Below are 16,437 nucleotides of genomic sequence, written 5' to 3'. Positions count from 1 at the left end.
ATTCCTTTACTGTACCCGTGATCGCGCATTCGACGATAAATCATCAGAGCGAAGGAAAATCTTCAAATATTAACGAAACGTAATAACAATTAAACTTTGCATCAACACGGTCGAACGATTCGCAGTACTCGGAAATCCCTAGCGTCGTTCGGCGAGCAGAAATAAATCGCGGATATTCGGGAACGCAGGAGTACTTAGAGATATAGAATGCAGAGGAACGTTGAAGAAAATGCTTCGATCAGCCGTGGACGGGGATTGGAATCGTTCGTTGGAATATTTTCGCGCTGGGAATCGTCTCGGGCTCGTGTCGCTTTATCGTCTGACGGAATCGCTCGACTAATGCTGCGATGTTACGAAGATTCGTGCATGGGATTACGCGGATCGATCGGTTGACGTTTTATGTTGGATTATTTCGGGAACTTTCGTTGTCTGGAAAATCGCGACACAGAAGAGAGAACGATGTTACCTTGCAACGTAAAAATGAAATGTAATTACGATTAAACGATTTTACAGCCCGATAAATGGATTCTGGTTCTTCGATTTTTATATTTCACATTTTTCTTCGAATTGGCTAAATCGTGAGATTCTAAGTTTTTAATTTCCGATTGTTAATAGCACGAAAACAGCGCTACGTTTAAAATCGGTTTCGCTACAAGGTCGCGACAACTCACGTTTATTAATGGAACTAATTTTATCGTTATCCGAATGCACGGTACGGCACGTGTACGTATTTTTTTAAATAACACCTATTTAACGTATCAGTTATTTCAAACGCTCTAGTACGTAAGCAACTATTTCTTATCTTCCATTCAAGGTGGTAAGAATCGATACAAGCGAACAAGCATTAAAGCCATTCGGATACACGAGTACATAGTGATCTTATCATATCAGACATCGGATACCCGGTTTCTTTCTCGCAAGAACGAATCGATTCAGATACGCGACTGCGTGCCGACGTTACTCTTTACCGTCGAATTAGACATTGAACTCCAAAGCAGTCCTTTCTCTTTCCTCGCTACATCGATCTGAATCAATGAATGCATTCAATTGAACGTTGATCGTCGAGATTAATATCGAAGGATCTCTTTCTCTATCTCCGCGATTATTCATTTAGATAAGCGACTCTACAATAAGGTTTAAATCTTCATAGTCGAATTAAGTATACATTAGGCATCAAAGCGATGAATCAATTTCGTTCTGACAGCCGATTTGCAAGTATACATTGAGATTAATCGTACGATTAGCAACGACCTTACCATCGCAATCTTTATTCTCTCTCGATTCATAAAACTTTCATCATAATATTTTTTAATAAAATAAATTTCGGAATTTTGGAATCTTAAGCAGATCGCTTCGCCATGTAATTGGCGAACGACGAGATAACTCGTCATCCTGATTAATATCCACGCTCGCAATTAAGGTTGTCGTAAAACGGTAGCATTTTTAGGGCAACTCGGCCGTAGCGAAAGAGTTAAATCACGATGACATGCACACCACCTCCTGTCGGAGACCGAGCAGCCTTCTCTTCTCCTTTTTCGCCGCTGACTCGATGCCGAAGCGGTTCAGTTAGGCGAGGTTGCGGAAGGATAATTCACCGTTGCCCTCTGTCCCCTCCTCCGGGATCTTGGTCGGCGGCGGCCGTTTCGCAAAACTGGTTTCGAACCGGGCCTCCGCATCTCGGACCTGGTCATTGCGTAATGAACCAGCCCGACGAAGACGCGATGGTACGCGCGCAAACCGGAGGATCGTTCCACGCCTCCCCTTCTGCCTCTCTGCGCTCCTTTACCGGCGGCGGTGACCAGCGCGCGGATTCTGCGTTTCACGCGGGACAGCTCGTCGTCGTTCTCTTGTCCCCGGACGCGCGTTTCGCAAATCGATTTCGCGATAAACACGCGCGGCCGCCGTTTTACGATCGCCGCGGAAAATTTGCTGGGAAAATGGCGGACGATATTTTATACCGGTTTACCGGTGTTTCGCCCCGTTCCAGCGTCCCTCCCATCCCGCTTGTCGTTCACGCCGGTTCCAGCTCTGCCTCCGTCTCGTCCCGTCTCGCCTGGCTGCGTGCACAGGGTGTGTTAATTGAAATGTTTATCACGCTTTGGGAATTCCGAGGATTTCGAGTTTGTCTGATTTTTGAATTTCGTTCCTGCGATGTTAGATTGTTTCCGATAAAAAACGAGGAACGTATTTTAATCGCGTCTCTCTAGGTTTCTGCTTTTTGCGATGGCGAAGTGTACGAATCTTGGATTTGTCCTTCGCGACAGATGTTTCTACCGTAGCGACGCTCGTAATTTAAATACATTGACAAATCACTCGACTACTCGTTAGCGTCCGGTCCCTGTATAAGCTTCGAACTACCAATAAAGCTATTAACAGCGAATAGAATTTCGAAACAGTAGCCGGTAAGATAAATCGATATTTTTTTTTCCTAATAAAAGTTCTCGTGGGCAACGATGTATCTTACGGGTGAATTCTTCCAAGAAGGCTGCGCCTGTCATCCGACGTCGACGGAACAGCTTCGAGAGAAGAACGAATAAATCTTCGTCCTATCATCGTGTGGTTATCACGATTTTTAATCAGTTAATATACTCCTGCTCAAGTTGTGCCTTAACGGTAAAGAATCTTTCCTCGACGATGTTTGCCAAAGAGAACACGTACCTACTGCACGGTAGATGCCTGATGTCGTGCGATTACCAAACCTGATTTTGCATAGCAAAAGTGATTCTCTTCTACGACTGCTTTGTTTCTTCGTTAAATTATCGTTTGACATTCGCGAGAGTTGCCTCGCGATATATAGAAAATAGGCGAAGTAATAAATTTTTAGATGAACGCGCCTACGAAGTAGAATTTTTACCAAAAGTAGCCAGAAATGACTAAAGCTTTAGAGATACAAATACAATTGCTTGAGAAATATCGTTTAACGAACCGTTCCTCATAAATCGCCGAAAACTCTTTCCACCAAAGACGTTGGCCATCCGTACGAAGCAATTCCACGTTCTTTCGCGTGCTATTCGGCCAAAGAATTTATTAATGTCCCAGGAAAATGAATTCTCGCGAAACGTTGGACTGCCAACGCGAACACGAGGTCGAGGGAAGAAAAAAGGAACAAAAGTGCCGGTGCGGTATCAGGAATCTCGGGGAGGTGTGGGGAGACGCGCGGATTGTTCCGTCATCCTCGCAAATGTCACTGACCATTAAGGGAAGGTTCGTCCTTTCTTTCCTCCTTCTTTCTTTCGCTCTCTCTCCCTTTCTTTTTTCCTTTTTATATTTTTGCAGAAAGGTGAATTCTCGTCGGATGATTCAAAAGGCAGATAGCAGCCGCGCTTGCGAAACGAAAGTTCGCTCGTTGTATATTTTCCCGGCGATCTTTTCAACGCGATCGCGGCGCGGAATGGCGGGGCCTTTATCGGGAAATCGATTTTGCGAAATACTCGTAGGCGAACAGACGTTGGTCAGAAACACGGCCGCTCGTGACAAAGGATAGTCATGGCTGTTATGTAAATCTATTAATCGGCCAAAGAAATCTGTTTCCATGGTGTACGTTGTTTCTTTGGTTTTGTCTCCGTGGGAATAGAGATACGTCAGGTACGAACGATCGTAAAATTTCGAGTCGATAGATGCGAGCAACGCATTGTCATTTTAATTTGTACTTATACTACTTACGACTCGACAGTTCGTACGCACGTTCTTGCTTCGATCGTACGATAAATATGAAATTTAAAATTTTCCGCCGACTGTCTTTAAATTATCTACGAATATCTCCGGCTCGTAATAAAATTACAAGATACGAATTTCGTTCATTCGGAGAAGAGCGTACACGGCTGTTGCGAGATACGCTCCGTACAGAATTCTCTCTTTGCCACGGAAAAACGTCTTTTCGCGATTTTTCATCTTTCGAGCGAATATCGAGATTTGAAATCTCGCTGTTTCGCAGAACCTGCGGTCGGCGACGCGATAAAGAATCTTCGCTTTAATGGCTGGTGACATTTACGAAAGCGACGCGAAGTAACGCCTGTTGCGAGGCGAATCGTGTCCCCGGTGATTTTCTCGTATGGTTATTAGCTCGGTTGCCACGGATACTTTCTTTCTCTCGTCATGGCCGTACGTGTCGTCAGGCGATTTTCGGATAACGCGAATCTTGATAAGACTCTGTGCCAGCGAATCTGTTCGTATTTGCGTTTACCACGGAATTACGTGGACGCTACGAGTTTCAGAATGTATTATACTTGGTGATTCGGAGAATTTTAACGTGAAAATTGACGCGAAGAAATCGCGAAAGTGTAGGGATAATCTCTTTCCTTCTTTTTTCAAGAATAACAGTAGCTTCGAGTCGCGAAGAAGTTTCTAACAAGTTCGTAATTGAATTAGATTGCAAATAGTCTTATAATTGAAACAAGGGTATAATTCTGTCTAATTACGAAACGTCGCTAACTCGATCAATTGTATTCTCTCGTGCAGAAAATGATACTACAATTATGTATCGAGATATAATATCGAGGGAAGAGTGAAAGTCATCACGATTCGTTAAACGTTCATTAAAATATATAACGCCTATATAAGTTAAAACAGAACGAAACATCTATCTATGGGACGACAAGTGGTGCGAGCATATCGGCATGAGATATGAAAATGATATTACGATTATGTACCGTCAGAGAAAGTGTTGCCAGACTACTTTGTATGCAGTAGGATTCGATGCTTGACAGTTTATAAGATAGTTCTAAACGACCGTGCACTTACTCCGGTGTCGGGCGAATAGCATCGGATCGATCGAACTGGAAATTTCTGAATTTCTGTAATCTAGCACATATAGATATTTTTTTATCCGTCTAGATATATTATCGAAACAAGCCGATGGTCGAAATAAAATGTCGAAGGAAAACAAGAATGGGTGGGCAAGCTGTTACTCCAAAATCATCGAAAGAGAAAAATACCGATAGATTGCGAAAACAAACGGACGAACCACGCATTCGCATTACGTTAATATAAAATTTTCTATCGGCAGAACCATGTAAAGGGTAAAGTAAAAAGACGAAAGATCCTTATCCCTACCCTTAGCCGAACGAGCATCGCACCAACGCAACAAAGTTAGAACGAAACGCGTAAACGTCCGGCGGTTGGTGCGGTATCGCGGCAGCGACCATGCCGTTAAAATCCACGACATCCTCTCGGATTCAAGCCCCGGCGTGTTCCACGCTATATCCCAGGCAACGTTCTAGCGTGTATCGTTGGCTGAACGAGATAAAACACACGCTGGCTCGGAGTTGGTTTGCCGGTATGTATTCATAGCTGGCCGGACGGGGCCGTGGGCGTGCGCCAGCTCGTCCGTGAATTTTGTTGCACGGCCACGCATGTAGCGGCTAGAAAAAGAGGAAGTCGCCTGGGCCGGGTATTAGTTTCCTTTTGCGGGAAGCGGTTGAAAGAATGAGGAGGACGAACTCTGCCGGGTGGGGTGGCGAGGCGACTGATTTCAGGTTCAGGACGGCCATTCGAGTTCAGGAACGGTGCTGCCTGGTGGGATTGGGATTGCTAACCGGCTTTCTAGCCGAGCCTAAGCCGGGTTCCCCTGGCCCCTCTGCTGCTTTTGCAACGCCGGCATCCGCTCGCCGCAGGCCAGAAACCCTCGATGCCTCGGTGTAAGCGTAGTACCGTACCCCGTATGCGCCGTATACCGTGCGTTGCTCCTATCCGCTGCACGTTGCGTGCGTATACCCGTACACGTACTAGTACCTATGTACATTCGGCTCAAACGACTCGCCAGCAGGACGAACACCGATGCTTCGATTCGTTTTGCACGCTTTTTCACCGACGGCTGTCGAGACGTGGAACGGGACGGGGGATGAAGCAATGGCTGGTTTTAGTAATTTTGTTTTGGGCCTGAAGCAGCTATTGACTATCGGAGAGGAGAGTTAATAAGAGGCAATGGCGAGGGTAATATTATATTACGTTTTGTTTGAAATAAATATCAAAGCGAAACGTTGCATGGCGAGAGAATCAGGAAGTGAGAGTGAAACGATATTAGATACGCGATATTATATTAGAATTTTAGATACGCGAAATTATCTGTTATTTACTACTTCTGTGCGTGGAATAGGAATATTCGTTCTCGACAGAAATAAAAAATTATTTGTCACTTTGTGTCGTAGCGTGCCAAAGCAGATAAAATATAAACAACACACCGAGAGGGTGCGGCGTAATTTTCTTGAGTTCACGGCATATAGGTTGGGTTCGAGTAGGTCTCTTATTAATCGTAATTACAGCCCTATTGTAATTCTTGCTGAATCTGCGATTTCTTCGGTCAAAGAACATCGTGGCGGATTTGTTATTCCTTTTGAAGATCATTAATAGCTTTATTCGTTGTCCTCGACTCGCTGCGTTGTTAAAGTATGCCCTCATGAGATCATCTACGTTCACACGGACTTTTCTCCCACATCGGACAGCTATTTATCCTCGCTAGTTAATTCGCAGCCTGTAAATCGCATTTGTGATACTGCAAACTCATATTGCACTTGTTCAGACTTATTCGGTACTAGTATCTACGGCTTCGAAAATCCGATACACGTATGCTTTCGTTCTACGTTAACATTCTATACTCGCACTTACATCCGCTTATCGTCTCGATTAATAAAAATGACATATACATATACATGTATGTAAATGTAAAAAATATATCAAGGAAGCGTGAAACCGGACATGACTCTTCGATATTCTTCCTTAAGTTACGAAACGGGAGTTCGCTCTACCCGAGCGATTTCCCTTCTCAAAATTATCTTCGATTTAATCGAACTTCAATTTCACCCTAAAAAGGCCGCAAACTCGGTCGAAAAATCGAGCAACGGTCTTTGTATCGCATCCGCCGCGAAATGTTTCTGCAACACAATCGAGCATGACCAAACTGGGAAATCGTTCCCTGACCCAGGACAAGGGGTGGGGAATAGGGAAGCCGTTCCGCTCAGCGCGTTCCTCGTGGCCACGAATTGTTTGAGCCGAGTGTACGGGCGCAAGAACCAAGGTGCAGCAACCTCGGAGCCGTTTCAGTCGTAGAGAAAGAGGGAAGGAGAGCCGATGTTGCGCCGCCTCCTGGACGAGGGTCCAGTTTCCTGGGTCGTCTACTCGCGCGTTCAGTTACTGGTTCTACCGGAATCTTCCTGGAAGCGGCATGCGTGGTTGCGTGCGCGCGATCGTTGAACGCGCGGCGCGGAATTAGAATCGGTAAGCGACTCGGGGTGGTCAACGATGAGCGGCGCGGCGCCCGGCTTTCTACCAATGACATCGCCTTACGACGTAGACGCCACGCAAATCTCGAGTCGAACGGCTTCCGGGATGATGTCGCGTCCTGCAATTTGTCCCTCGGCTGAACGAGACGCAGACGGCATTGAAAACGCGATTATTTAGCCATTAATCTTGTTGTTTTCGACGCTCGTGGCAGCCAGTTTCATTGTGGAGCGACTGGTCAGACTACTCTGCTCGCACCGTCGAGCGCCTGGTCTAACTGTGTAAGTTTAGTATTGTGGTGGATTTTTTCTCTCGGTACAAGAGGGTTGGACTTCCTGTCCGATGACTTCTGCTCACGTTGCGCGCTGCTTCGTGGGAAACGCGGCAGAGAGTTTCTCGCCGATCGAAGCGTATGCGTTGTGCGAGTCTTTCGAGTCGAGTTCGAGTCGTCGAATGCGGAATTTGGTAGGCGATTAATTTTTTCGAGAGTAAAATTATCGAGGAATAATAAGTAGCTTTCTACGCGGTTTACTATACGTTCGTTCTCGCCGCTACTTTAACGAAATTGAAAAATTCATGCGATCTAAACATCCTCCGTAGACAATTACGCTTTCCTCCCAATCCTCGATTTTTGTTTTCCTAATGCAAAATCGATTATCGAGCAGGTAGAGTGGAAGAAGTGGACGAAGCCGAGGTAGCCTCTTTACGATTCCCCCGCGGCGCTCCCTACCCATGGATCCGCGTCGGTGTCGGTCGAGTTCGCGCGTGTAGCCTCTCTCGCCGCGCCGATCCGACTCGTACCTGTCCTCGGCAACATCCTCGTGAAAGCACCTTCGCCCGGTACGTTCTCTCCCGGGACCGCGGTGGCGTGCCTCTTTCTTACACCCGGTGGAAGGGATCTACTTAGACTTATTACGGGTTTTGGAAACAGGTCGGCCTTTTTGCACGGCGGAAAGGATACGTTCCTAAGAGACGCCTCGAGACAAGCCTGTAAATAGCGGTTGGTGCGGAGACAGAGGCCCGTATTCGGGACGCCGCGCTCCATGTTGCACGCGTACTCGCGCCAACTTGTCGACGATGTTCATTATTCGAACGAGCGCGGGTCGCGGGCTGCAATTTTTCTCGCCGGAACCCGATCATTCGGAATAATACGGAGCCGTTAAAAGGCGAAGATGAGTCGTTTCGTTGCCTAAGAACGATTTTCTAATAGGCATCGCGACTTAACGCGGCTCGACGCTCCAACTTTGCCGAGCGAGTTTCTTCGGGAACCGTTAAGATATCCTGTTGTTAACGCGACGACAGTGTTCCGTTCTGTTATGTTTTATTCCCGTGCCCGTTTCGTTGGCAATTGGTTGAACTCGGCCGAGGAGTGATTATACCAGGAGCTACGAACCGAGATGCGATGGTTCGGGGCAGCGAAGAACTTTAGAAGAGTAATTTTGGTGTGTGAAGAGCCGTTCGTTAAGTTTATGGTTTTCTAGGTGGAGGATTGTTAGACAATGTGTGTTTTTAGTGGCGAGTTTACGAGGAACCGTCGAACGGGGTTCGATAAACGGAGATCTTTAATTTTCGTGCTACGATTTTTGCTTATAGTGTGTTGAGATTTTAAGGAATCGATTTATTTAATTAATAATATAAAACTTTGCTAAATATCGCTGTATATATCGATCTGATAATCGTTCGTTGAAAGGAGAATTTATAATAAGTTCGTTTAACGATAAATGCCGATACAACTGCGGATAGTATTCTTGTTTGATCGTGCCAGTACAACTGAAATTATCACATCTCCATCGTAGACTTGAATAACTGTAATGCTAACAGCCCCGTTCTCAGATACGATGCATACGGTAGAGCGAGCCGGCTCGCTGTTCCTTCGATCGTCCTTAATCAGTGGCGTCACGCAATTCAAACGTAGCATCGTTATTATATTTATGCCATAAATACCACCCACATGCTCGTTGTCAGTTGGTTTATTTAACCGGTTAGTGTTTTCCAGTTTAACCGTGGGAAGAAAGGGGATCGTCCTTCTCTTCCGCGAACAGGAATTCAATTGAACAGGAACGCCCCATCAATCTTCCTCCAGTTAACAGCTTGTATTCCGCGTTTAAAGTCATCCGATGTATCTTTGAGATTTTCAAGCGTGTTTTACTCTGCGTAACAAAATCGAAGAAAACAGAATTAGCATAGTTGAACAACTGTGAACCACATATAGCACGATTGCTTTTTTAAACGTTACGTCCTTCCTAACTCTGTATGCAAATTACATTATTATTTATACGCAAGCCTGATCTTTTTATTTGCAAGCTTCCAAAAAATATGGAAAAGTTGTACGATATCGATCGCATCGGCGCTAATATTCTATTCGAGTCGACATGCTATAAACGCGAAAGCTTTCCTCTCGACTCGATATTTTGTCCTTAATAATTCTCTTTGGCGCAATAATATTTTCCCAATCGCGTGATTCCGAACGAACCTAGTCGTCCTAGTGATCTATCGCTTCGCGAGATCCCGAGAAACGGGAGAATCGAGGCTCGAAGGGAATTGCTAGATCGCCAGATGAGAACGAGTTCTACGGAAAACCGAGAGGTTATTTGAATTGTCTTCGCGGGTTGGCTAGGCGCAACAAGTTGACAGACGCCGTTCTAGATGCGGCGATAAAAACTTCACGGTTTAATGCCGAGCTACGCGACTGGTCGTTGATGTAAATGCGAAATTGGACGTTTCGTTTCACCGTTTCGCGTAATTCGTGAACGTCGGGCGAATTGTTTGATGGGAAGATTGACGACACAGGCATGGTTTTCGGCTTTTAGCACTTTAGTCGAACGTTTCGGGCCAATTACGTTCTTGTTTTTGAGCACAATTATGGTCGGGGTCAATTGGAATGCCTTTCTTCACAGAAGGATACGGCGGGCCAAGAATTCCTTCGTACTTAAAAACAAAACCAGAACGAAGACCAGTGCCTACGGCGTTGTTCTTTCTTCGTATGATCCGTGTGTTTGCTTTAAGTTTGATCTTCACTATAAATAATTCCTATTCCTTTCCAAGGTCTTACCTAGAAGCGTTTCGTTGCGGCGTAGCGAACATTCGATGATTTATGGACAGGAACGTACCTCAGACTGCTTCAAACCTGTCATCGAACATCTAGTACCACCAAATTCACGCGTTTCCCGAGTCACGTTCGAGGAGAAATTGACTCCTACTTTCCGAATTTCCCGCGTTTTCGACGATTTATGTGCTAAAATTCCGGAAGGTTTGATGCAGACGAATCTACGATAACGACCAACCATCATTTGTTCGAAGTTGTCTTTCAGCGTAACGGCTATGACCAGCTAAAATTCGTGATCTTTTCCACGCTAACCCCAGAACCTAAATCCGCCTATCCACCTTTCTATTCTCAGCGGATCAATGATCGATATAACGACGAATAACCACGCTCTTTTATCGATATTGCAGACTCGCGAAACGGGTCTTCGGATTTGGTAGATATGCCAGCCGGGACCGTTCCGAATTTGGGAGCGGTAGCAGGAGTCGGAGGCGAGGATATGGCATCCTTGTGGGCTTCCTACGCCATGGGACTAAAGAAGACACCGCCGCCAGCGTCCGCTGCCACGCCCTCGCGATCTGATCGCGATCGCGAGTCCAGTCCACCTGGAGAGGGGACGGGCAGCGCTCACGACGAAACGAGCAGCAGCGGTAATAAGGAGGACGAGGACGACGACGACGAGGATGCCGACGAGAGGTTGGATCCCAGACACCACGACCCAGAACGCCAGAAGGCTTTCAACGTAAGTTCGCGATTTACGTAATTCCCTTCTGCCGGTCTTTTTCCTTTTTCTTCTTATTTTGTTTCGGGGTGAAGACGAAACGCTAGGCTACCCTGTCGCATCGTGGCGACGTGATTAATGACGCGAGACGGAGTTGAGAGTAGGTTTCGTATCTGCTTTTTTTCCGAATCGAGGATTGGCGAGAACGATGAATTTCAGCTGAAGCTTCGAGTCGAAGCGACTCTCTTTTCGCTACGTTTAGAGACGAAGAGCGACGCTGCGATTGAGATTTTGCGGACAAGAACGTAGTAACTGGGCCGTGATAAGTCACCTACATTCGGAATTAACGTTTCCGCGCTTAATTTTTACGCGTGTTTTTCGACGCAACAAAGGCGATCCATTCCAAAGAATATCTCTAGCTTTTCCAAATATGTAGTTGGAACGTTACATTCGCAAGAATATTCTTACGATTATGCAAAACACCATTACCGTAACACGCTGAAACCACCATTTTCCCAAGTCACTAGCACGATCGTACGATCGAAAGAGAAACTCTGTTCTTCGGTGTACGGTGCATCACCGGCGAACGATCGTTTTCGCGTAATTATCCGCGCTAAACGTCCGTAGGAACACCTGAAACCGTAACCCCGGAGCAGCGTCTGCCGTTACTACCGTATGCTGGAGCAGCAGGCCGCATTAAACCGAAAACGGCGAGTTTATTGCGGCTGGTATTAGCCGGGGTGCTCCGTAACCGCGTAAAAAGATACGAAATTGTTGTTCGCGCGTTCGCAACGGAAAGGCTGAGGTGGCAGGGGGAGGGGGTGTTCGAAATGAAAGCTAAACCAGACCGGTATTGGACTTTTTCGCCCCGAAAAAGCCGCAATTATCGTAAAGTTTTACGAAGGCAACGTCGCGGCGGCACGCGGCCTCCCTTCTGCCCTCGCGGAACCTGAAATCCAAGCGGGTCCCGCAGATGGCCGTGAGTCGGTCGGCTAGCCAGCGTCTCCTTAATTAATTACAATTAGTTTAATAGAGGGCCGCGGTACAAGCTCCCACCATCGCAGAAATCCTTAATTCCTGCGCCGGCTAAGTTGTACGTGCTCGTTTAATTCATTCCGTGGCGGTCTGTCCGCGTCGCGTCTTTACAGATGTTCGTCAGGCTGTTCGTCGACGAGAACCTGGACCGTATCGTGCCGATCTCCAAGCAACCGAAGGAGAAGATACAAGCCATCATCGACAGTTGCACCAGGCAGTTCCCAGAGTTCGCAGAGAGGGCCAGGAAGAGGATTAGAACGTACCTGAAAAGCTGTCGGAGAAACAAACGTGGCAGGGAAGGTGCACCCTGGGACGCGGTGAGTCCGAGTTTATTTTGTCGTGTGAGCTCAGTGAGAAACAATTTCGAGCGATACGGTGGGTGGGTAGGTATCTGAAGATGTAGTATCAGTAATCGAAAAGAAGACGAATATTGCTTATTTTAGTAACTTGCTGTGTTTCGCTGTCGTAAAAATGTATTAGCGTCGGTGTGTCCTCGACTGTGTCGAACGTACGAATATTCCACGGGAAAAATTCTCGAGGAACGTTCTCGGCGCGGACCACGGAAGATCGGCCGCGAAGGCTCGCGAATTCCGTAGGTCTGAGTCAAGTTCGAGCTTTTCGGTATGCGACGATCACGTGACCGTGGGATTTCTTTTTAGGCGAGGCCCACTCCGGCACACTTGACCTCCGTACAGGCCGAGCAGATTTTGGCAACGGCATGCGAAAATGAGAGCGACAACGCGAAACGCATGAGACTCGGTCTGGAACCCGTCTCACAACCCATGCCAACTCTTCCGGCCGCAACGGTGAGTAAAATTAGAATGAAAAGAGCACGATCGCGCTCGTCCACGCGGTTTCAAGCTCTCTGCTTCGTGTTCTGCCTGTCGCGGTTTACGGTTCGTTCTCTTGACCGCTAACTTTTTTATTTCAACCGAAAGTGCCTGTTCGAAAATGAAGACTTTTCAAGGTTTCTGTTTTCCGTTTCAAATTATTAATTTAGCGACGAGGAGGGAAATAACGACGCAACGACCACAGCGATAACAATATCACAAGATCGATTCTCTAAATATTCTATATCACGTTTTGATATGTCAACGTCAGCGTAATTATGGTTATTGCGTGTCAAAATCGAAAACTGGAAGAAACGATAACGTGTTGGCACTTTTGTTTTCTAATTCAATGCGCAATGCAACGTAACTCGATACTATTTCACGACGATACGGTATCGTTTCAGCATAGGAAATGGGAAATTATGTACACACGTATCATCGTCAGCCTTCTCTATTGATGCTGATAAAACAAAAATCATCGTGCGTTAGAGACGCTTGCCAAACCATCACGTGATTATTATATGATCCTAACGACGCTTTGCACGTGAATGGTATTGCAACAGCATCGGCACTCTATACTTTTTCTTCTAATTGATGCGTACGTTCCACTAAATTATCGAAGAAATATCAATCTCTTCTATGAAACGTATCGATCGTATGACATCACCTGACGTAACTTTCTAGCTGCGTATCTAGCTTTTCATTCTAGGAAAAGTAATAAATAATTTATATCGTTCAATACGTTGTCGATAACCTCAAACGCTATTTTGTCGTAATTTCGACGTACGAGCGATGGAAAGTGCGATGCAAACAAAACCCGACGATTCAAATACGATACGACTAAAATGCCACACTTTCTTTTCTATTACGCGAATCGATGGACGATTTGTCAAAAGCGACGTCTTACCATTTTTAAAAACGGAAACGTGCGATCGAATACGGAGATATTTCGCTAAAAGTGACCAAGTATAGGAGCGGAGATCGACGGTTCGCGACAGAGGATCCCGATCGTGTTGGTGACGCAACCGTGTACGATAAAGTTTTCCATGAAAGTAGCTCCGTCCATAAAATTATCGCGCGTCGAGATCCGAGAGAACGTCGCGCGGCTCCTGCGCAACGCTTCGGAGCGTGATACGTGAAACGAAGCTAGGATTGATATAGGTACACAGAGAGGCCGATGATAACCCCATGGGTCGCGCACCTCTCCCACTCTGATACAACGCACACACGCTGACCACGTTCCACGCGTGGTCGTGTAACGACGGAAAAATCGAAATATTCTCTCTCTCTCTCTCTCTCTCTGTCTCTGTCTCTCTCTTTCTCTCTGCCAGGCCAGGAGTCGTCAACAAGCTACGGATAGCTCGATCGAAATTTTCACCGAGATTCCAGCCGTGAATAGCTTTCCCATGGTATGTTCGAAGAGCGGACGAAATACCATGTTCGAAATCGAAATTAGTCTTCGCGTAGCAGAGTTTGTTTTTGCGGCAACAAAGCTCTCCGGCTACGATCGATAAGCCAGTGAAACAGACTTTTCGCGATACTTCAACAAAATTAATTTTTTTAATAGACGACGCGACAATTCCAAACTTTCGCCTCTACGAACATAAACCGTTCCTCGATTTAAAAAAAAAAAAAAAAATTATATCGTAGAAATCGTTGCGTTATCCAACACCGCGTATCGATGCTCTTTTCACAACGAAGAAATCACACGAGAAAAAGAGTTAACCTGAGGTTTGATTTTTTGTCGAAGCATCGCCGCTTCTTCTATATTGTCTTAGATAAAAATCGAACGATACACATGTGTCAAAGGTGGTGATAACAAGCCCGAATCACCATCGGTCTCAGCTTTTTTTTGCGTTAGTCATCGTCGCGCGTCCGTGACATCGTTTAAAAAGGGCCACGGCTGACTCGCTCCGCCTTCCGATCAAGAAAATCGCACATTCTCGTTCGTCCAACCGCCGTATTCCAGCATTTCAACGAATTACCTCGTCCCTTGGTCGTATAACTGTATGACTGATGTTCTCTGCGGAGGCCGTCATCCGTTGGATCATGGCGGCGCAAAGCCAGCGACATCTATGCGGCGTTTACTCGGCAGTCGATGATGCCGCGAATTCAACACGAATTTCACAAGTTGCAAGAGTTCGCACAGCGAGTCGTTTTGCAACCGGTATCCTTGGCTACCGTGGCACTGCTCTGTTCGTTCACCCTGCAACAAACGTAGAATCGCGCGACGTGTTCACCGTGTCGCGCGTCTAACGCGTGGGTGTCAGCAGCGTGTCACTGGCGCGCCTAATCCTCCCTTCTGCCCTCGTGAATATTACATACCTACTCTGGAGGATCCCTGCTCGGATCAGAGGCAAGAAGCTAGAACCATCGGAGTTTCTCGTCTCGAGGCTTATCTACTTTGAAAATCCCTAGCGAGGAGGAGCAAGATAGCGTGGCAGCTTGGCGAGGAGCAGAGAGGGAGCTCGGAGAGACCGATAACCTCTGCGGCGACCTAAACCTAACCCATTAAGGAGAAGACCGGGGTTCGTGTACGGACGCGGCTATCTGCCGTGGCCACCTATATAATTGACGTCAACGCACACTGCTCGCCTTTCATAAAAACACCTCCCTACATCCGTTCTCCTCTCTCTTGACGATTTCATTCCTCCGTGCACGCCTGTGTGATCACGTTCTTCTCCCTTACCCCTCCCGCGGTACGCGCCCCTCTGCTGTCTCTCTACGCCGCTCTTTCTTTCCTTCTTTCCTTCTTTCTTTCTTTCTTTCTTTCCTTTCCTTTCCTTTCCTTTCCTCGGTTCTGTTTCTCCCCTTTCTTTCGCCACTAGCACGCCTCTCTTTCCACGAATTAATTTCCTTGGCCACGAGAGAGAGCTTACTCACGCCTCGACGTCCCTGTCCGCCACATCTGGCCGCCTCTCGATCTCGCTGCTCCCGTCCCTCCGCGCCTTTTTTGCCACCGTTTTTCGCCGATCCGTCCGAACCGTTCTCGCGCCAGGTGACCCAACCCCGGGCTGTCTGCCCGACCAGAAGGATGATCGTGTCGCGGGTTCATCCGGCGGATCTTTCGTTCGACCGACGATCGGTGGTCCGTTGATTCGGCCATCGCTGGCAACACGTGGTGTTTTGGTGACACGGTGTATCATCGAGTTTCAAGGATAGTCCGGTTCAGGAGGCCATGGTGTGCTTGTCAGTGACGAGTTGCAAGTGACTTTGCGAACATCTTCTCGTCGAGAAACGACCAGTGTGCGTCCGTCACGATGCATCGGAACGAGCAAGTGCAGGAAACATTGGCGAGTTGACGGTGACGACAAAGAAACGGACTAGAGAACGAGGGTCAAACATGAGGAAAAAGAACCTAAGAGTGATGCACAAGCAGGTGTACGATCGCGTGCAGGTCCAGCAGGTACGAAGGAAGTTTACGGCCACGTGCTTCCATGTTTTATTCTCGAAAGGAGACGTCGCGTCCGATCGATTTTCGCGTACTCTCCGCGCCAAACCGATTCTCAATCGCCACTGGCGAAAACTGGGTCAGAATGCTTAAAAATGTGGAGCGTCGGATAATGGTTTCTCATGCGTTGGGGGTGGAGGGG

The 16,437-nt window shown here is 46.9% G+C and overlaps 2 protein-coding genes across 6 annotated transcripts in view; one reads left to right on the top strand and one right to left on the bottom strand.

Annotated features, from left to right (window-relative positions):
• LOC139993754 (uncharacterized) overlaps positions 1–16,437 on the bottom strand; it is a 253,487-nt gene that overhangs the window by 56,620 nt on the left and 180,430 nt on the right. The window contains exon 1 of one of the 3 annotated variants that reach the window (XR_011801456.1): positions 14,830–15,560. The exons of the other annotated variants lie outside the window; for them this stretch is intronic. The gene's annotated coding sequence lies outside the window, so the exon portion shown is untranslated. Of the gene's footprint in view, positions 1–14,829; positions 15,561–16,437 lie in introns of those variants that run through there. 3 annotated transcript variants of the gene reach the window in all.
• LOC139993750 (nucleolar protein 4-like) overlaps positions 1–16,437 on the top strand; it is a 94,764-nt gene that overhangs the window by 71,457 nt on the left and 6,870 nt on the right. For all 3 annotated transcript variants that reach the window (XM_072015760.1, XM_072015759.1, XM_072015758.1), the window contains 3 exons: positions 10,669–11,000; positions 12,128–12,331; positions 12,674–12,820. In XM_072015760.1, coding sequence (XP_071871861.1) covers positions 10,669–11,000; positions 12,128–12,331; positions 12,674–12,820 — 683 coding nt within the window. The remainder of the gene's footprint in view (positions 1–10,668; positions 11,001–12,127; positions 12,332–12,673; positions 12,821–16,437) is intronic.

Source organism: Bombus fervidus, chromosome 13 (assembly GCF_041682495.2).
Source record: "Bombus fervidus isolate BK054 chromosome 13, iyBomFerv1, whole genome shotgun sequence".
NCBI lineage: Eukaryota > Metazoa > Arthropoda > Insecta > Hymenoptera > Apidae > Bombus > Bombus fervidus.
Note: the sequence above shows the minus strand (reverse complement) of the source record. Positions and strands in the feature narration are given on the sequence as shown.